General features: G+C 45.2%; 2 protein-coding genes and 1 pseudogene across 2 annotated transcripts; all 3 read left to right on the top strand.

The window, feature by feature from the left end:
* The first annotated feature begins 259 nt into the window (after positions 1-259).
* LOC142887760 (protein mono-ADP-ribosyltransferase PARP15-like) lies at positions 260-2,788 on the top strand (annotated as a pseudogene).
* A 953-nt stretch (positions 2,789-3,741) lies between these two features.
* LOC142887765 (protein mono-ADP-ribosyltransferase PARP15-like) lies at positions 3,742-4,624 on the top strand. Its single transcript, XM_076025616.1, is given in 3 exon segments — positions 3,742-4,156; positions 4,261-4,351; positions 4,353-4,624. Coding segments are annotated over 3 exon segments (648 nt in total). The 5' UTR covers positions 3,742-3,780; the 3' UTR covers positions 4,534-4,624.
* Positions 4,625-6,370: 1,746 nt separating this feature from the next.
* Positions 6,371-19,758, top strand: LOC142887743 (protein mono-ADP-ribosyltransferase PARP14-like). Its single transcript, XM_076025591.1, has 23 exons — positions 6,371-6,636; positions 7,529-7,611; positions 8,458-8,485; positions 9,179-9,235; positions 9,381-9,554; positions 9,639-9,752; positions 9,933-10,034; positions 10,399-12,583; positions 12,675-12,839; positions 13,271-13,346; positions 13,486-13,719; positions 13,835-14,056; positions 14,431-14,536; positions 14,674-14,832; positions 16,438-16,500; positions 16,772-16,957; positions 17,059-17,262; positions 17,360-17,484; positions 17,624-17,859; positions 17,967-18,244; positions 18,518-18,651; positions 18,814-18,967; positions 19,071-19,758. The coding sequence occupies exons 1-23, from the start codon at positions 6,450-6,452 to the stop codon at positions 19,352-19,354; spliced, it is 5,556 nt and encodes a 1,851-aa protein (XP_075881706.1). The 5' UTR covers positions 6,371-6,449; the 3' UTR covers positions 19,355-19,758.
* Positions 19,759-20,102: the final 344 nt, after the last annotated feature.

The following is a 20,102-nucleotide window of genomic DNA, read 5'->3' as shown; positions in this document are numbered from 1 at the left end:
TTGTTTCCGGCCAGCTGAGTCACTGCATGCCTGCAACAAGTGTCAGGTTGATGATTTTACAGTCCCTCCAGTAGAGGGAGCCTGTCTCTGTGAGCGCTCCACTTCTTCTTCTAGACTGTCCCGTCCCTGTACAGCTGTCATGCCGAACTTTACTGTTCCTGTCTGCCTCAAAACATGTTTACAACCTCATCAACTACAATAATAAGTTGTGCTTGTTTTTGTTTTTTTGCTCTGAACTTTGCGCTCATTACTGCCCCCTACAGACTAAACTAAGACTACAGCTCTAAGAGGGCACCGCGTCACCTGAAAGAGGTGCTCATTGTGGTCCATCCCACTGATGTCAAGACTGCTGATGTAAGTCCTTGTCCACGGGTATGTTTTGGTACGGTGTGAAAGACCTGACTTTATCCAGGGCCAATTCAGGTTGAGGAACTCTCTGACATGTCCACAGTCATAGAATGTCCCAGGAACAAGCTAGGAGCAAAGCCATGGGCCTGGACTTGTCAGGGTTCTCGGTTGGTCTTTGATCTGGGGAGTTCCCTGTTGTCCACTTTAGTCTTTAGGGGAGTTCCCTGTTGTCTTACTTTAGTCTTTATCTCAGAATCTTCCTCAGGCTACTTCAGGACTCAAACACTTTATCTCTTTGTCAGAACTTCGCCTGCCTTGATTCTTTTGAGTCCTTTTCTGCCGAGATGCGGAGGGTTTTCGACCAGCCCTTCCAAGACCAAGCTGCTGCTCACAGACTATAGACATTAAAGCAGGGTTCCATGCCAGTCGCCCAGTTCTCCATAGACTTTTGAAGTCGGCGTTCCTGAAGGGGCTTTCGGAGGAGATGAAAGATCAGTTGTCAACCCGCGATGAACCTGATTCGTTGGAATCTCTGATCAGTCTCTCCATCAGAATAGACAATCGCCTACAGGAGAGACGGAGACGGCCGGGTTGTCGCCACATCCCCTCCACGGAACAAGTTCCAACACACAGGCCAAACGCCTCCTGTCCCCATTTCCGGTGCTCTTCTTGCAGTTGCAGAGGAGCCAAGGCAGTTGGGCCGGACCCAACAAACACAGGAGGAACGCAACCGGAGAATGTCTCAAAGACTTTACTTAGTTGTTGTCCACTTTAGTCTTTTCTGTAGTCTTTATCTCAGAATCTTCCTCAGGCTACTTAAGGACTCAAACACTTCATCTCTTTGCCAGAGCTTCCGCCCCATGTACGTATTTCCTCGTGACTCCTTGATTCCAGTCTTCAATTACTACTGTAGTTGTTGCCTTGCTCCTTTGTAAGTAAACTCTTTAAATTATCTTTCAAGCCTCCTGTGTCCTTCTGGGTCGCAACTCGGGTCACCTCGTAACAGGACTCTTACAATTATGTGTCAATAGTTTTAAACTTTCAACAACTTGGAACTCTTCCATGATAATTCCCACTCTATAAGGGTAACAAACCCAAAGACTCTCCAGTTTGCCTACCAACTGGGTAAAGGAGTACATTATGATAGATATACCTAATAATATCATTATAAGATATTACATCATTGTGTGTGTCAGGCTTTTAATGCTGACTTGTCCTCAGCTTTTAACAAAATGGCCAATATTGTGCTCAGAGTTTTTCCAGGCAGTTCATTGCATGGCGTCCTTTGAAAGACCTCCAAGACAAAGATGAACTTCCACCAGCAGTGATGGAATCTTACAGCCAATCACAGCAGTCCCCAGGTAAGACGCACCAGTGTCTATAAATTGTTATAAATTGCTTGCCAAAGAGGAACCAGAAAAAACATTCCAGTGAATCATCTGACTAATCTGTGTGTGTGTGTGTGTGTGTGTGTGTGTGTGTGTGTGTGTGTTTCAGTGCCATTGTCGTTCTTCAGCCGTGTGTCGTCGCCCTCCCTCGGCGTCTATCACATGCAGGTGGGACCAGTTGCACTCGAAGCGTCGTCAGGCGACAACACCAAGGAGGCCTCTGATGTGCCTTTGTCAACTCCTCCAATCAGGATTTTACTCTGAAGTCAGGTCTGTTGACTGTGCAAAAACCTTGCAGACCATCAAAGCCGTTCAATGTTTGAATATCCTGTGTCCTTGATTCCAGTAGAAGGTTTTTGCTACTGGAGCAATTTAATCTGAGGGATAAAAACTCAAATCCAATCATCTTTCAATACAAGCAACTTTTTTTCTGCTGACATTTGTTTCATTCTCTGTTTCAGGAGTGTCCAAAGCCATTCTGGACAGTGCTGGGCCAACCGTTGAGTGGGAGCGTGACGAGATTTGTACGTAGCTCCACCCACCTCTACTGATTTGTTTTCATACAGTTAGGTGCAATCACTGCCATAAAGATGTATGATGTACAGTGTGCATGACTGTAGTTCAGCAGAGAGGTTATAAGGCTGGTCTTGCCACTTGACCTACCAAGCTAACCCCAACAAAGGACAAAATCTAGCCAGACAATCCGTTCACACAATCACTTCTGCTTCTGTGCACGTCAACATGCGGCGTCAACATGTTTATCAGCTGACTGGTCCTGTGTTCTCGCCCCCTCAGTGAGGACGGCAGGTAACCAGCAGTGTCCAATGATCTTGACGTCGGCCGGGCAGCTGCCCAGCAAACACATCATCCACGTAGTTGTTGGGACCAATGACGCCGCAAAGATCAGGGAAGTTGTTTACCCAGTGCTGAAGCTCTGCAAGGAGAACAAGTTCAGCTCCGTCGCCTTCCCAGCTTTGGGAACAGGTCTGTGCAGACATCCACAATTATGCAGGGAGGAACCAGATGCCTGTCTGTAACATCAATGTTGACATCAACATGAGCTGCTGCCCTCCTCCGGCCCTCAGGTCAAGGTGGATCCAGTCCCTCTGCAGTGACAGCCATGGTGGACGCCGTGGTGGACTTTGTGAGGAAAAAACAACCAAAGTTGGTTCGCAGCATAAAGATCCTGATTTTCCAGACAGCCATGATGACAGAGTTTCACGGGAGCATGATGAAAAGGGAGGGCGAGCAAGTGCAGGAAAAGGGCCTCCTTACCTACCTGAAAGGTATATGTCTCAAATCTTGACCTCCCAACAATCCTCATCTTCTCCACTGAAGACTAAAGGATGCTTTGTAACACAACATGTTCTGATGCCTTTTCAGACATAGTTTTGGAATTCTCTGGGCCAATTCTGGGACGGGGGGAGGAGCAGCCAGCTGCTGAATCTGTGGTTCTCCAGAAGGAGGAGTTCGAGCCCACAGTGTTTCTACTCTGTGCAGACAACGACATGGTGAACACGCCTTTATTCTGTGTTTCAATGTATACAAGATGTTTTTCAAAATTTCCCAAATCCTCGTCCTCCTCCTGGGCGAGAGACAGTCATCTTCTGTTCAGTCTGTAACTGTGTCACCACTCTGTCACCACCACAGGCTTTAAGTCAGGCCAAGCAGAGGATTAACGAGTTAATTGTGGCTGAGCATGCCGTGAAAACCATCAAGGATCACTACATAAACCAGCTGTCACAGGCGGACATGGACGAAATAAGTGCTCTGCAGAGGCAGTTGACGGTTAGCACCAGTCTGAAAAAGGGTGGTTGGGACCAGGAGCCCTCCATCCGCCTGGAGGGTCTGACCAGAGACGTCTTCACTGCTGATGCAGAGCTCAGGTCAGACAGCCACAGGCACAGCAAGGGAATGGGAAGGACTAGAGCTTCCTGGAAACCTTCCTGACATGTCTTTTTTTTTTTTTGTTGGCTTGTTGGTCATCAGGGGGTTGTTGATCCAGAGGGCGCAGAAGGGAGAGGAGAAAAAGTTCAAGGCCAAGATGATAAGTCAGCAAGTACAGTGGTACTTTCAGCAGGATGACGGAACCGTTGTGGCCTTTGACCTTGACACCAACCTCCTCCTGGAGGAGGCTCTGATTAACAAACAACAATATGTGAAAATCAAGATCAGCAACAAGCCATACCAGGCAAACGTGTTTCAGCATAAAGCCGGAATAAAAGTGCTGTTGTCTGACTGGCAGATTGAGCGTATCCAAAACACAACGCTGTGGCAGAACTACCAGCTGATGAAGAAGCAGCTGGAGGGGAAGAACAACCACAAGAACAACGAAAGGCAACTCTTCCACGGCACTGCTGCCAAATCGGTCGACTGGATAAACAACCGAGGCTTCGACCGCGGCTTTGCAGGAACTCACGGTAACGTAAAGCAAGACCCTGTGGTCAGCTGTGATGTCACGTGTTGATGCTCAGTTGACTCTTAACTGTGGCCCCATGGTCCTTTTGTGTCTGTCTTCATGCAGCGGCCATGTTCGGCACAGGCACCTACTTTGCGGTGGACCCCAAGTACTCTGCCACCAACTACGCCGCACCTGACACCAGCGGGCACAAGCGTGGCCAGGGTCCTGGTCGGAGACTTCACCCCGGGAAAAAGTGGCCTCATTGTGCCTCCCAACAAAGGCTCAGCAAACAGCACAGACCTGTATGACAGCGTCACAGATTGGGCTATCAATCCCACCATGTTTGTCGTCTTCACTGATAATCAGGCATACCTAGAGTACTTAATCACATTTTAGTGAGCGGATTGCTTTTGTGCTGCTGGTCTCAACAAAATCAAATCTCGAAATAAGAAATGTACTGATGACAGTCAAGTGAGAATTTTGATTTTGTCACTAAATTTTGTAACTTTTTGTAATTTTTTTTTTAACCCTCCTGACTTAACCTTCCGCAAATTGAAGAGAAAAAAATATTCTGTCTAAAACAAAATCTCGTTGCGAAAATAAATGGGATTTTGATTTAGTTGTGTAGGAGAAGTTTACTCCAGAATATGAAAACCGTCAAATCACTAAACTGGTTATACAACACAAAACAAGTTATGGGAATCTACTGCTAATCATTTGTGGGGGTTTTTTTGTTGTTGTTTTTTTAAAATATGTTTTGGAAAAAAAATATGTTTTTGCTCAGAAATGTCCAATGTACTTCTTCTAAAGCTGCTGCACTGAATTTCTTCCCAACGAGCTGCTGGAGCGATTCAGTGTCAGTGCTAAGAAAAATAATACAATGATATTTTTTATCTTTATCTGCACTCTTGAGAAAGGACAGTAATGAGGAAACCCATGAAAGTAAAGCAAATGACTCCCTAATTCAGATTATTGAAGTTGAATTTGATAGATGCTTGAAACAATGAATTTGATTTGGACCCTGAATAAGGTAATAGTTCACATTTACTTTAAAGAACAGTGTTTGTGCAATGAAATTCATTTGATATAAGTTAAACATTTGGTGAGCTTAAGCACCTGTAAGTTACTCTTGGTTAAACAAATCATTTTTGATAGATGACTATGCCATCCATTGACTCCAGTTCCTTTTACTGATGTTTCCTGAACACTGTAGAACTAAAAGTTCAGACAAACAAATGAACACAAGCTAATTATTGGGGAGGTGTCAGGTTTGCGCTGTTTCTTTAAGGTACCGACACGATACAGGATGGGGTATCGGCAAGAAAACACTGAGAAGGGGAGATGAGTTTCTTGGATTTTTTTTGTAGTCCAGTTGATCAAGAGGAAAGGATACAGATAAGAGGGAAATGATGATGATGATGATAATGATGGTGATGATGCGTGTGACTCGCTATTCTTGGAACCAACTGGATTAATCCAAACTACTTCAACTGATTATTGCTGAGGAACTAAGACCGAACTGCTATATCCGCTTCTCTCGCTAGCGCACAGGAAAGAAACTCTACCAACGGCAGATTTATCTTGGATATTTCTTCCAGTCTTAGTGAGCTTGCTTGGACATAAACATTCCTGCCAGTGAAGTCTGAAGTGATGTTAAACCTCCAGGTCCGGATCGTGAAAATCTGAAGTTTAAAAAAAAAGAAAAAGAAAACAAGTAAAAATATCTCAGTACCTCCAACAAACCAGATACAATTTGTTTCTGAGTGTTTGAAGACGTTTGTGTTGAATCAATTATAGATCATTTTTGGGGGACTTATATCAAAGTATCTCCAGCAGGTGCCACTGTTGTTTCGGGTCTATTGCGTCTTTTATGATCGCAACTTGATATGCTGCAGTAAAACCAGCAGCAATAAATTCTGCTGTGGGTGAAGAGCAACAAGAAACGACCACTAATCCGGACAGCACCTTATAAACATAGTGAACTAAAAAACGATTGACTTCTCTACCCGAGCCACCATCCTAACACATCCTGCTGGAGCCACAAAAGTTGAACTAAAACAGGTTCTAACGCGTTGCAGGAGTGAGACTGATTTTGGTCCAGCAAAGTCTTGCTTATTTACAAGTTGATGTAGTTACACGTTTGAAATATGTTGATGAAGGAAAGGCCCTGGATCAGGTTTAACCCCCCTAAAGTAAGTCAGGGAGGAACAGGATGGAGGGGTGTTTCCGAGAAGTGAAAGTGAAAGAAACTCCACCGTTTAGGCGTCGCTTTGCTTCGACTCTCGTCAGTGTGTTCGGTGTGTCTGTACCTGATGGCCGAGTCTGTGTGTCCGCCGATCACCGTGGAGGGCGACTGGAGTCCGGCCCATACCCGGATCGTCACCAACAAGCTGCAGATCTACTTCGGCAGCAAGAAGAAGTCCGGCGGCGGCGGCGAGTGTCGTGTGGAGGCGGACAGCGCAGCCCCGAGGGCCGCCGTGTTCTTCAGCTCGGCCGAGGGTGAGCAGCCGCGACCGACTGACCGACTCCGGACACTTTCACATTGAGGAAGATGAGGGGGACTTGGGGGCGTTGGAGTGTGTGTGTGTGTGTGTGTGTGTGGGGGGGTCTTTAGAATCAGAGGTTGTGGACAAAATAGTGGCGCAGATATTAAAGTTGTTTCCGGCCTGCTGAGTCACTGCATGCCTGCAACAGGTGGATTAGGGTGTTGAGTGACGACGGCCGAATCCACCAGCCCTCATTATTATTATTATTATTATTATTATTATTATTATTATTATTATTATTAGTAGTAGTAGTAGTAGTAGTAGTAGTAGTAGTAGTCGTAGTAGTAGTAGTAGTAGTAGTAGTAGTATTTAATTTTGAATGCACACACCACAGTGTTTCTTTAATACTAAAGATAGTGTGTTTAATGCCTGTCTTGAGTTTTATAACTTTAAAAGCTTCTTGAGGAGTGAAGAATGTGAGTGTGGAGTGGGACAGAATCTCGACTGAGGCTTCGGTTGGTTGGAGACAGTAACACTTTAGCCCAAGGTCGACTCCATGCACTGACAATCCAAAGGAAAATTGTTGTCGGCTTGAAATTGCTTTCAGTTTTATTCTCCACCCACCAGTTTTAAAGCAACAGGAGCAACATGATTTTAGACTTGAGTGCTCAGTAAGTGCACCAGCCAGTCAAGGTTTGTGTTTTAAGGTCTGCCATATGTTTGGAGGTCACCTCCATAGTCTTTAGGCTGCTGATCCCCAGAGGCTCTTTTCAGAACTGGGGCCAACGTTACTGTAGAAAGACTTGATTCTGAAAGAGAGCGTGTGTGTCTGAGGGACTTCCTTCCTGGGCCGCTCCCCTGCTTGTGAACAGGATAAAGACTCCAGTTTTCCTCTGTGGTTGCAGCCAGAGAGCGAGTCCTCGCCAGGAAAGACCATGAAGTTGTCGTGGAAAAGCAGATTTTGAAGCTCCGTCTGAGTTCTGCATCGGTGAGTCCAGTGGACGCTCGGCCCCGCAGGCCTGTCAATCACCAACATGACACACATCGTCTCCGCCTCCTGGCCCCTTGTTGCCTGCTAATAAACTGGAGACATGTTGTTAAGAGGGCATGGTTCAAGGAATAGAGTATTTTTGTGTTACCTGTGTAACAGTTTTCATATCGATTCAATCTGAATTTGGAGGGAACATGTTTTCAACCCTCACAACACCACACAACTGTTTTCTCTCAATGTTCTGACACAAAGAAACGACTTTAGTCCTGCGAATTAATGAACTCAGACACGATCTGTGTCTGAACCAAGATCATAACTGTGTCTGCCCAGCACACAAGTTCTTACAGTTGTGTTTAAGAATACAGGTGCAGGTGGTGACCCGAATGAGTCAGACATAATTCAGCACATTGTGTTAAACATTTACAGTGATGCTGCTGTAAATGTGTCCTTTGACCACATTTTACCGTGGAAGAATGTTACAAAAGATAATAATTAAAAAAAACATTTCTGTGGATGTTATATTTGTTTGTGCATTAATAATGTTGACTTGTTTTCCGTCACATCACAAGTCACATTAATCAAATATAAGAGGAAACATCCAGGTTTAGAGAAACAGACTTAGTGATTCTGGCTGAGTATGTTTGTACTTAGAGATTCTGTATCTGTTATCCTGTGTTGTGATTTCCAGTCAGCTTTAATCACTGAGAAGCTGTAGTTGTTGTTCTTGTTAGAAATCTGCTAAAGCTTTAGTAGTGACATCATCATTTTGTGCCCACATGCATTTTTTAATTTTCAATCGTCCTGGTTATCTTTCTCTGATCTGTTCTCTTCTTCCACCAACAGATCTCACTGAGCCCTGATGGCAGCACAGGTGAATCGTCTTTCTTCTGTCTTGAGGTTTTTAATGGTCAGGGCCTTAATTCTGTCCTCAATCCAACCAAACCCTCATTTCACATCGCCTTTAGTAAAACAACAGATGTTTTCAGGTTACTGTTGCCTCTACCCACAGAATTCTTAAAAGCTTTTCATGTGAGGTTGATAATTTTACAGTCCCTCCAGTAGAGGGAGCCTGTCTCTGAGAGCACTCCACTTCTTCTTCTACACCGTCCAGTCCAGTACCTGTACAGCTGTGATGTCGAACTTTACTGTTCCTGTCTGTCTCAAAATATGTTTACAACCTCATCAACTTCAATAATAAGTTGTCCTTGTTTTTTTGCTCTGAACTTTGTGCTCATTACTGCCCCTTACAGATTAAAGTGTTGAGTGTCAGAGCGTTGTTTACCTGCCCAGCCATGTTTTGACAAAGATGGTTTATTTAATTTATTTTTGTTGATTTAAGGTTTTTTGTTTCAGTTTGAATAGAAGCCTGATATTTAATTAAAAATATAATAATACATTAATATAAAATAAATAATCTAAATGAAAATGAAAATCAAGTTTAACAATTATTTTAATCTGAGACTTTTGAATGTTGTTTTTCAAAATTACCAGAGGTCATGTGATCACCACTTTATCTGGACCAACTTTATTTCTCACGTTTATTTGCTTTCACTGTCAATAAAAGGTTCAGAGGAAGCCCAGACTGTTCCGGGGGGTGGAGCTTCCACTGGCGGTCAAACTGGTAAGTGGAGTACGTGGAATATAGTCAAATGACAAACCAATCAATAATTTTTAATTTTTTAAAAAGTACAGTACTTGAAAGCTGGCTGGGTATTTTATATTTACTGATGAAGAGCTGATGAAAGTTTTTTCTATTTCTCTGTTAGAGTCGGAGGCTGATTCCAGGACTGCTATAGTCTTTGGCAACATTCAGAGCAACATGTCCAGAGACCTGCTGTCTATGTTGGTGGAAAATGTGTCAGGTTTGAATGAGAGCAAGTACAGCCTGGAGATCATCTGGGAGGCCAGTGCAGCAGTGGTCACCTTCAACGTGCCTGCAGGTCAGAAAGGCAACACACAACCTCAGTGGTTCCAGATCACACAGAGAAAACATGCTTCTTGAAATATATGCTGATGTTGTGCAGATGTGCAGACGTTTCAGTCCAGCCAGCGGCTGCAGTCTCAGGGACTGACTGCTCGGCCGCTGGAGGCGGCGCTGAGCGTCCGGGTGGAGGAGCTTCCTCCCTCAGTAGTTGGAGGTACAAGCAAACAAACACAACAAACACAACTTTTTAATTTGCTCTATTATAAGGTCGCTGTTTCCCCTTTGTCTTCAGAGACCTGTTGGTTCTTAACTGAAGAAAAATGAAAAACTCCTCCTTGCCTTGTCTTCTTTATTGTTTATGCTACTGTGGACCAAACACTGTTATTTCTCATAGATATGTTGGAGATGTATTTTGAGAAGACCTGGTCACAGCCGGACAAAGTCATCATGATTGCTGGGGAACAGGCTGCCATCGTCTCATTCGCTGACCCTGAAGGTTCATATTTTTCCTTGCACTTGTGATGAGTTACCTTGAATTGTACAGAATATATTACATTTAAATTGATGCAAAGACAAACTTAGGAAAGGCTAATTCTAATTACAGTGAGACAGTTTGTTTGGGCACAAGTGAACACAGAATTTTCCAGAATAAAAGATAGGAACTGGACCATAACCAGAGGATTGTCACCATTTGAGCACCATTAAATAGTACAAATCAATTGAGCCAATTGGATTTTGGTGGTCTTAAAACAGAATCCCTCCAGATAAGCTTGATGTGTCCAGTAATATTCAGCTGTACCTACTCTTTTACGATCTAGACAACTTATCAGTGTCGGCTTTTTGCTTCCTGTTCACTGCAGTTGTGAAACGTATCTGCACCAAACAACACCATGACATCAAGTCCACTCCAGTCAAGGTGTATCCATACTACCTGTCCCTGGGCAGTGCCCTGTATGGAATGGATCGACAGACATGTCAGCCACCAAAGGCCTTCACTGAGAAGGTTCAGCATGCCATCTTGCAATTCCTCCTCTTGAAGAAACTCTTAAAAGGCATCAATGATCAGATGACTGCCTACTTCTGCAGTGTGGATCTGGAAGGCTCAGAAGTCAAACTCAGACCTCTCCCAAGCTTTATGCGGCAGCCAGGCGTGAATAGCAACATGGTGGATAAGTGGAAGAAGAGTGCCCAGGAGGCTTTCCGTCAGCTTCTGTCTCACTACGTGGCCTTCGAGTGTACCGTTAACACAGCTGCTTGGAAGGCAGCAGAGAAAGACGTCCGTCTGCTGGTGAAGGAAGACGCTGCCCTGGTTGTAGACGCCACTGGAGACCTCTTGACCGTGGCCGGCCCTGCTGACTTTATTAAACAAATCAGAGCTCCATTGGAGAAGATTGTAAACAAAATCATGAGTCAGATTCAAAGGCAAACAGAGGCTGTTCAGAAGGACATGGATTTGTCCCCTCCCATGTACCACATGCTGCAGCAGGAAGGCTTGGAAAAAGCCAGGCAAGATTTTTCCCCTGACATGAGTATCTCCTACAATGGACACACTCAGAAGCTGGCCATAGAAGGACTTCCTGAAGAGTTTTTGAAACTTAAGGATTGGATTCTGGAGAAGAAGATGAATATGAGTAAAAAACAAATTGATCTGTCTGCAGGTCTTTTGGATTTCCTGAATAATTGGGATCCGCTAGAAATATCACAGGATCTCTTTATGTCTCAAGGTATCAATGCCATCTTGAGCATTGAGAATACAGGGGTATCTCTGTTGGCCAGTTCTCCAAGTGCCCTTAATGATGCAGAGACCAAGATCAGGACATCTTTGTCCCAGCAGACTGTGGTTGTAGATGATCAAGAAGTTATTCAGCGTCCAGAGTGGGTGACCCTGAACCAACAGCTTCTAGACACATACAACACCTCAAAGAAGAAAACTGTAACAATCCAGAACCATGCAGTGGGAGGGGCCTCCATCTTGGTGTCTGGCTTTCAGAATCCAGTGGAGGAAGTCAGTCGCAATCTGCAGGAATTTATTTTTAACTACTCCCGGGTTCAAGAAACCTTTCGCCTCAAGTCTGCCGCTGTTTTACAATTTATTAAGATGAAAAAAGTGCAAGAATTTACAACCATTAAGGAGGAAAATTTTGTTAAAATTGATTTTGACCCAAAACGGCCAAAGATGACTATTTCTGGGGCCCGTATTCATGTCCAAAATGCCAAATCTCATCTTCAAAATCTGACAAGTACTCTGGCCACTGACAGGTATGTCATAGACAAGCCAGGAGCAAAGAAGTACTTTCTCACCCAAGGGAGCATCATGCTGTCTTCGCTAATGATCGACCTGAACTGCGTGGTGCTGCCCATGTCGGAGAATCAGGAAGAAGAAGAGGACGATGAAGACAGTGGGGAAGAAGCCGTTGTTTGCCACTACAAAGTCCAGACAACCAGTGGAGTCCTGGTGTCAGTCAGAAAGGCAAATATCTGTCGTCTGAGCGTAGACGCTGTGGTCAATGCAGCCAATGAGACACTGCAGCACGAGGGTGGGTTGGCTCTGGCACTGCTCAAGGCTGCAGGAACAGAGCTGCAGAAAATCTCAAATGACTGCATCACCGCACGAGGACCCCTGAGGCCAGGCGATGCCGTCGTCACCGGAGGCTGTAACCTGCCGTGCAAATATGTTGTGCACGCCGTCGGCCCAAGATTCCTTGACCATGACAAGAAAACATCTGTGCGCCTTCTGAAGCGGGCTGTGAAGCAGAGTTTGACAGAAGCAGCGAAAGTCAACTGCACCAGCGTGGCACTGCCGGCCATCAGCTCAGGCGTATTCGATTTCCCGGTGCGCCTCTGTGCTGACACCATCGCAGAAGCAGTGCGAGAGTACTGCGACAGCTTGGAAGGCCCAGGATCTTTGACTCAAATAGATTTGGTGGACAACAATGCCAGCACAGTGAGAGAACTGACCACCGCTGTCCAGTTAGTCTTCTCAGACCTTAAGCCTATTCTGACTGCAGTGCAGCAAGAAGGAGGAGCAGAGGCCGTGGCTTCTGGGTAAGTTGACGTATTTAATCACGGTGGAACGACAGCTGGGTCTGTCAATGAATGACAAGACACTGTACGTTAACCATTTCCCCGCTTACAGGTTTCAGGAAGGTGAAGGTCCAAGCCATTTCCCTGAAGGCCAGGGTCATTCAGGCAGAGGTGGTCATTTTGCTGAGAGAAGAGGAGAGGAAGAAGCAGGAGGAGCCAGATGGGCGGCGGCAGCAAAATCCCAAAGAGGCAGAAGTCAACGCCCAATGGGCAGCAGGTCTGGAGGCTACGCGGCTCTTTAACAAGTGTTAGCAACAACCTTAAAATTGACATATAAACCCATGTGATCGGAGATTTAGTAGTTCTACTGCCAAAAAAATGGTAGTTTCATTTCTACAATTTGCTGACTTGTAACAGGAAGGATCACTTTCCTAATCCTGACAAAGCACACCTCGCTGTCCCAGTGTAGTACTGTGTGACTTTGGACAGACACTCGTCCTGAAACAGTGTCACAGAGAGCGCTGTGTCGGTAGCAGAGGATCCCATCTCACCTTCTCAAAATTTCAATTGCATTGCCAATAATTCAAGACAAAGGTGGCCAGCAGTGCAATGAGCAAAGGTTAAGAAGTGCTTAGAGAACTTGACTGGCTGGCTAATATTTTAAAGCACACGAGGACGTGTGCTAAGTTGAAACATTTTGATTTGCAGCAGAGGAGACCTCAAGCAGACCACCGCCGAAGGTTTGAAGATTGTTCTCTGGAAGGGCAACATCGAGGACCAGACAGTGAGTGTCTCCAGGTTCTTATGGTAGTGAGATTTTGATTCAGTTGCTCCATGCTTTGCCCCTTTGAAGCTGGGAGTGACTTGAAAATGAACCAAAGCCAGCATTACTTAATCTTGGCTATTGTGTCTGTGGTTCTCAGACATGCGTCATTGTCAACACCATTGCGGAGAACTTGAACCTGAAACAGGGGGCCGTTTCCAAAGCACTGCTACAGGCTGCTGGGCCTAGCCTGCAGTCTGCTGTCATGACTGCAGGTGGAAGTGTGGCGCGCTTCGGCGACGTTGTCATCACCGATGGCTTCAATCTGTCGTGTCAGAAGGTCTTTCATGCTGTTTGCCCTTTTTGGGACAGAGGTGCCGGTCGTGCAGAAAATGTAAGTGCTTCTTTTTGAATATATAAGCAGGAATAAATTTACCTTCCAAAATAAAAATGCTATGTTTCCAACTACTCAGACCCCCTGCTGATTCTTCTTCCTGCTTTTGTTCCAGGATTTGACGTCGATCATCAGATTTTGCCTGGACGAAGCAGAGAAGCTTCACATGCAGTCACTGTCCTTCCCGGCAATCGGGACGGGAAACCTGAACTTCCCCAGAGACTTGGTGTGCATGACCCTGCTGAAGGAGATACACAGGTTCAGCTCTAGGAGGGCATTGCGTCACCTGAAAGAGGTGCTCATTGTGGTCCATCCCACTGATGCCAAGACCGCTGATGTAAGTCCTTGTCCACGGGTATGTTTTGGTACGGTTTGAAAGACCTGACTTTATCCAAGTCCAATTCAGGTTGAGGAACTCTCTGACACCTCCACAGTCATAGAATGTCCCAGGAACAAGCTAGGAGCAAAGCCATGGGCCTGGACTCAATAGTTGTAAACGTTCAACAACTTGGAACTCTTCCATGATAATTCCTGCTCTATAAGGGTAACAAACCCAAAGACTCTCCAGTTTGCCTACCAACTGGGTAAATGAGTACATTATGATAAATATACCGAATAATATCATTATAAGATATTACATCATTGTGTGTGTCAGGCTTTTAATACTGACTTTTCCTCAGCTTTTAACAAAATGGCCAATATTGTGCTCAGAGTTTTTCCAGGCAGTTCATTGGTTGGCGTCCTTTGAAAGACCTCCAAGACAAAGATGAACTTCCACCAGCAGTGGAATCTTACAGCCAATCACAGCAGTCCCCAGGTAAGACGCACCAGTGCCTATAAATTGTTATAAATCGTTTGCCAAAAAGGGACCAGAAAAAACTTTCCGGTGAATCATCCGACTAATCATCTGTGTGTGTGTGTGTGTGTGTGTGTGTGTGTGTGTGTGTATTTTAGTGCCATCCGTGGCTTTCAGCCGTGTGTCGTCGCCCTCCCTCGGCGTCTATCACATGCGGATGGGACCAGTTGCACTCGAAGTGTCGTCAGGCGACATCACCAAGGAGGCCTCTGATGCCATCGTCAACTCCTCCAATCATAATTTTACTCTGAAGTCAGGTCTGTTGACTGTGCAAAAACCTTGCAGACCATCAAAGCCGTTCAATGAAGGTTTTTGCTACTGGAGCAATTTAATCTGAGGGATAAAAAGTCAAATCCAATCATCATTCAATACATTTCCTGTCATCAAAAAAGGGCAACTGTAAAGAGGAAGTGTAAAGTGGGTCAAATTTACATGGAACCTGCAACCCCACCATGAACCCCAAAGAAGCATTTAAAGGTCACCTATTATACTAATTTTCGGGCTTTTGTATTTGATATCTGGCCCCTCCAGAGCAGCAACACACTATTTTCCGCGCTGAAAGCTTTTTAGATTTGCGTATCTCGCGGATCGTTTCCTCGGATTTATTGCATCCCGTGAAAACTCTCTGTTGCACTTCACTCCACCCCCAGCCTTGCCGGTGTACGCCCCCGCCCGGTCCACTCCGCCATGATTGGTCACACTCTTCGTCGCTGCTGAGCCTCACTTCCTCAGTTAGGAGTGAAGACTAAACGGCAAACTTTATGAAACAGGCATAATTTAAACACTTACCGTCGTGAAGGCGTCACTCTTTAGCAGCTGTTTACCGGCTAATCCAGCTTCGTACGGACCCAGCGCGGGCTGAGTTATGGCCGCAAGGCAGACCGAAGGTCCCTGGACGTCTTTTGTGCCTTCCATGTCCCCGGAAATATATTTTACTTTGTGTACTGTCCGTGTTTTTGTTTTGTATTTTTGCCAGACATTTTAATAGGGCTTAGAATGATTTGGTTTCATACTGTTGACGTGCATCAAAACACTGTCCTAGCAGAGAAAATAGTAATAGATTTAGCGGTGGTGGCTAACAGTTCATCAACACGATTCAGCGGTTGTACGTTGCAAGTAGTCTTAAAACTAATGTTGCTTGAGGTCACAATACACTCACAGTCCTCATATATGTTTTCAAATATTGCCGTGTCTGACTATTCTCTCGTCGTCCACCAGGGGGCCGAGTCGAGCCCGTCTCACTCCCGTTGCCGACCAGACTGGTGCTCCATCGCATCTGCATTAGGCTGAACAAACCTCCAACATTTTCTCTGTTCGTTCCACTCCGACGGTTGTGGTCCTTGGTGCTTCGGTAGTCGCTCGGTATTTTTTGTTTTATATTTTTTAATTTCCCTAACACTGGAAAAACATTTTCTTGGAGCAGCGCATTGCAACATCACTTCCGGGGCAGAGCGGGGGAGGGTGGAACCAGTCCGAGAGTGTGTCTGAGCTTGGCCATGAAAGGAGCTCCGGCACACAATTACGTAATTGCGTTCCCAGTGTTGAAAATATCTCCGTGAACAGAGCGTTTAGAACCATGCCCAACAATTTGCAGGGCTCACGTCCAAATGCATGAACGTCATTATTTGACGATATCGAAATCATTTGACAATAGGGTTCAACATTGTAACAGTTTTTAAAGCTCAGAAAAGTGGAAAAGCATCATAGATGCCCTTTAAACATTTTGAAAAATGGGAAAAACCTGCTTGTTAACAGGCATAAACCTCCAGCAAACTCTGACAGGAACTCTGGCGCTTTACCCGTTTGAGGATACACACAAGCAAATTTCTTTCTGCTGATATTTGTTTCATTCTCTGTTTCAGGAGTGTCCAAAGCCATTCTGGACAGTGCTGGGCCAACCGTTGAGTGGGAGTGTGACAAGATTTGTACGTAGCTCCACCCTCTTCTACTGATTTGTTTTCATACAGTTAGGTGCAATCACTGCCATAAAAATGTATGATGTACTTTGTGCATGACTGTAGTTCAGCAGAGAGGTTACAAGGCTGGTCTTGCCACTTGACCTTCCAAACTAACCCCAACAAAGGACAAAATCTAGCCAGACAATCAGTTCACACAATCACTTCTGCTTCTGTGCACGTCAACATGTGGCGTCAACATGTTTATCAGCTGACTGGTCCTGTGTTCTCGTCCCCTCAGTGAGGACGGCAGGTAACCAGCAGTGTCCAATGATCCTGACGTCGGCCGGGCAGCTGCCCAGCAAAAACATCATCCATGTAGCTGGGACCAGTGACACCACAGAGATCAAGGACGTTGTTTACTCAGTGCTGAAGCTCTGCGAGGAGAACAAGTTCAGCTCCGTCGCCTTCCCAGCTTTGGGAACAGGTCTGTGCAGACATCCACAATTATGCAGGGAGGAACCAGATGCCTGTCTGTAACATCAATGTTGACATCAACATGAGCTGCTGCCCTCCTGTGGCCCTCAGGTCAAGGTGGATCCAGTCCCTCTGCAGCGGCAGACGCCATGGTGGACGCCGTGGTGGACTTTGTGAGGAAAAAACAACCAAAGTTGGTTCGCAGCATAAAGATCCTGATTTTCCAGACAGCCATGATGACAGAGTTTCACGGGAGCATGAAGAAAAGGGAGGGCGAGCAACTGCAGGAAAAGACTATCCTTACCTACCTGAAAGGTATATGTCTCAAATCTCGACCTCCCAACAATCCTCATCTTCTCCACTGAAGACTAAAGGGTGCTTTGTAACACAACGTGTTCTGATGCCTTTTCAGACAAATTCAGGGATTTTTCTGGGAAATATCTGGGACGGGCAGAGGAGCAGCCAGCTGCTGAATCTGTGGTTCTCCAGAAGGAGTTCGAGCCCACAGTGTTTCTACTCTGTGCAGACAACAACATGGTGAACACGCCTTTATTCTGTGTTTCAATGTATACAAGATGTTTTTCAAAATTTCCCAAATCCTCGTCCTCCTCCTGGGCGAGAGACAGTCATCTTCTGTTCAGTCTGTAACTGTGTCACCACTCTGTCACCACCACAGGCTTTAAGTCAGGCCAAGCAGAGGATTAACGAGTTAATTGTGGCTGAGCATGCCGTGAAAACCATCAAGGATCACTACATAAGCCAGCTGTCACAGGCGGACATGGACAAAATAAGTGCTCTGCAGAGGCAGTTGACGGTTAGCATCAGTCTGGAAAAGGATGGTTGGGACAAGGAGCCCTCCATCCGCCTGGAGGGTCTGACCAGAGATGTCTTCACTGCTGATGCAGAGCTCAGGTCAGCAAGCCAACCACAGGCACAGCAAGGGAATGGGAAGGACTAGAGCTTCCTGAAAACCTTCCTGACATGTTTTTTTTTTTTTTTTTTGGCTTGTTGGTCATCAGGGGGTTGTTGATCCAGAGGGCGCAGAAGGGAGAGGAGAAAAAGTTGAAGGCCAAGATGATAAGTCAACAAGTGCAGTGGTACTTTCAGCAGGATGACGGGACCATGGTGGCCTTTGACCTTGACACCAACCTCCTCCTGGAGGAGGCTCTGATTAACAATGAACAACATGTGAAAATCAAGATCAGCAACAAACCCTACCATGCAGACGTGTTTCAGCAAAAAGCCGATTCAGCTGACGGCCGTAAAGTGGTGGAGCTGCAGAGACAAGACATGAAGGGTCAGTCTTTCTGTCTGCAAAATCCTTTACATGTTCACATCTATAGCTATATATATGTTAAGGAACTACCTGCACCAAAGATATCATGAACATGACCACATTCAAAGATTGAAAGTGCAATAGAATAATTTAACAAAACAGGATAGAAAGTTTGTTCCATTCTCCCTTCTTTCATGTAGTTTTGTTTTCTGTCTGTCAGCAGTTGAATTCATTGAACAGTACACCGAAAGACAGTAACGGCTCATATGTGCATTCACTCCTTCACATCTGCAGCTGCTGTGCCTCCAGAGTGGGAGAACATGCAGGGCAACTTGGTCAAGGCGGTCAAGCTGCCTGTCGGTTCGCCCGAGTTCATTGACGTGGAGGCCAAAACCAACAAGACCGGACTGCAGGCAAATATCATCAGTGTGGGTCGCTGCTTGAAGCTCGTCGGCGTTGCACGTTTCACAGTGTCAAGTCATTTTTAAACTGGTAACAGAATGTTGGATTCGGCCGAGGCTGAGAGCGGCAGGTTGTCTCCGACTCTATTTAAGAACTCAGGAATAAAAGTGCTGTTGTTTAACTGGCAGATTGAGCGTATCCAAAACACAACGCTGTGGCAGAACTACCAGCTGATGAAGAAGCAGCTGGAGGTGAAGAACAACCACAAGAACAACGAAAGGCAACTCTTCTACGGCACTGATGCCAATACAGGCTTCGACCGCAGCTTTGTAGGAACTCACGGTAACGTAAAGCAAGACCCTGTGGTCAGCTGTGATGTCACGTGTTGATGCTCAGTTGACTCTAACTGTGGCCCCATGGTCCTTTTGTGTCTGTCTTCATGCAGCGGCCATGTTCGGCAAAGGCACCTACTTTGCTGTGGACCCCAAGTACTCAGCCACCCACTACGCTGCACCTGACACCAGCGGGCACAAGCGCATGTACCTGGCCAGGGTCCTGGTCGGAGACTTCACCCCGGGAAAAAGTGGCCTCATTACGCCTCCAAACAAAGGCTCAGCAAACAGCACAGACCTCTACGACAGCGTCACAGATAGGGCTACCAATCCCACCATGTTTGTCGTCTTCACTGATAATCAGGCATACCCAGAGTACTTAATCACATTTCAGTGAGCGGATTGCTTTTGTGCTGCTGGTCTCAACTAAATCGAATATATAAATAAGAAACGTATTCATGACAAAGAAGTAAGGATTTTGATTTTGTAACCGTCATTTTTTTAACCCTCCTGACCTAACCTACAGCAAATTAAAAAGAAAAAAAACCTGTCTAAAAATAAATGTTGTTGCAAAAATAAATGTGATGTTTGATTTAGTTGTGTAGGAGAAGTTTACTCCTGAATTTGAGAACCGTCAAATCACTAAACTGTCCAAGTTATGGGAAACTAATGCTAATCATTTGTGGTTTTAAATCAAAAATATATTTTGGGAAAAAAGATGTTTCTTAGAGTGAGAATACAATTGAAAAACTCAACATTGCAATAGCAAATAACTCCCTTATCCAGATTATTGAAATTGAACTTGATAGATGCTTGAAACAATGAATTTGATTTGGACCCTGAATAAAGATAATACTTCACATTTCCCTTAAAGAGCAATGTTTGTGCAATGAAATTTATTTGGTGTAAGTTAAACATTTGGTAAGCTTAAGCACCCATAAGTTACTTTTGGTTAAACAAATCATTTTTGATTGATGACTATGCCGTCAATTGATTGGATGTGAGACTCCACTTCCTTTTACTGATGTTTATTGAACACCGTAGAACAGGGGTGTCAAACTCATTTTGGTCCGGGGGCCGCATACGACTTTATTTGCGCTCAAGGGGGCCGGACCAGAAAACTCACAGCATAAATACCCCAAAAT

Source organism: Nelusetta ayraudi, unplaced genomic scaffold (genome assembly GCF_046127955.1).
Source record: "Nelusetta ayraudi isolate G7.1 ecotype Tasmania unplaced genomic scaffold, CSIRO-AGI_Nayr_v1 ptg000018l, whole genome shotgun sequence".
NCBI lineage: Eukaryota > Metazoa > Chordata > Actinopteri > Tetraodontiformes > Monacanthidae > Nelusetta > Nelusetta ayraudi.
This window is presented reverse-complemented; position numbering and strand designations above follow the sequence as displayed.

Bases quoted from the DNA above. Each gene is read 5' to 3' on its own strand.
- LOC142887743 (XM_076025591.1), top strand. From the start codon at position 6,450: ATGGCCGAGTCTGTGTGTCCGCCGATCACCGTGGAGGGCGACTGGAGT. The intron at 9,753-9,932 runs GTACAAGCAAAC...TATTTCTCATAG, and splicing joins TCCTCCCTCAGTAGTTGGAG to ATATGTTGGAGATGTATTTT. The intron at 18,652-18,813 runs GTGGGTCGCTGC...TTTAACTGGCAG, and splicing joins TGCAGGCAAATATCATCAGT to ATTGAGCGTATCCAAAACAC.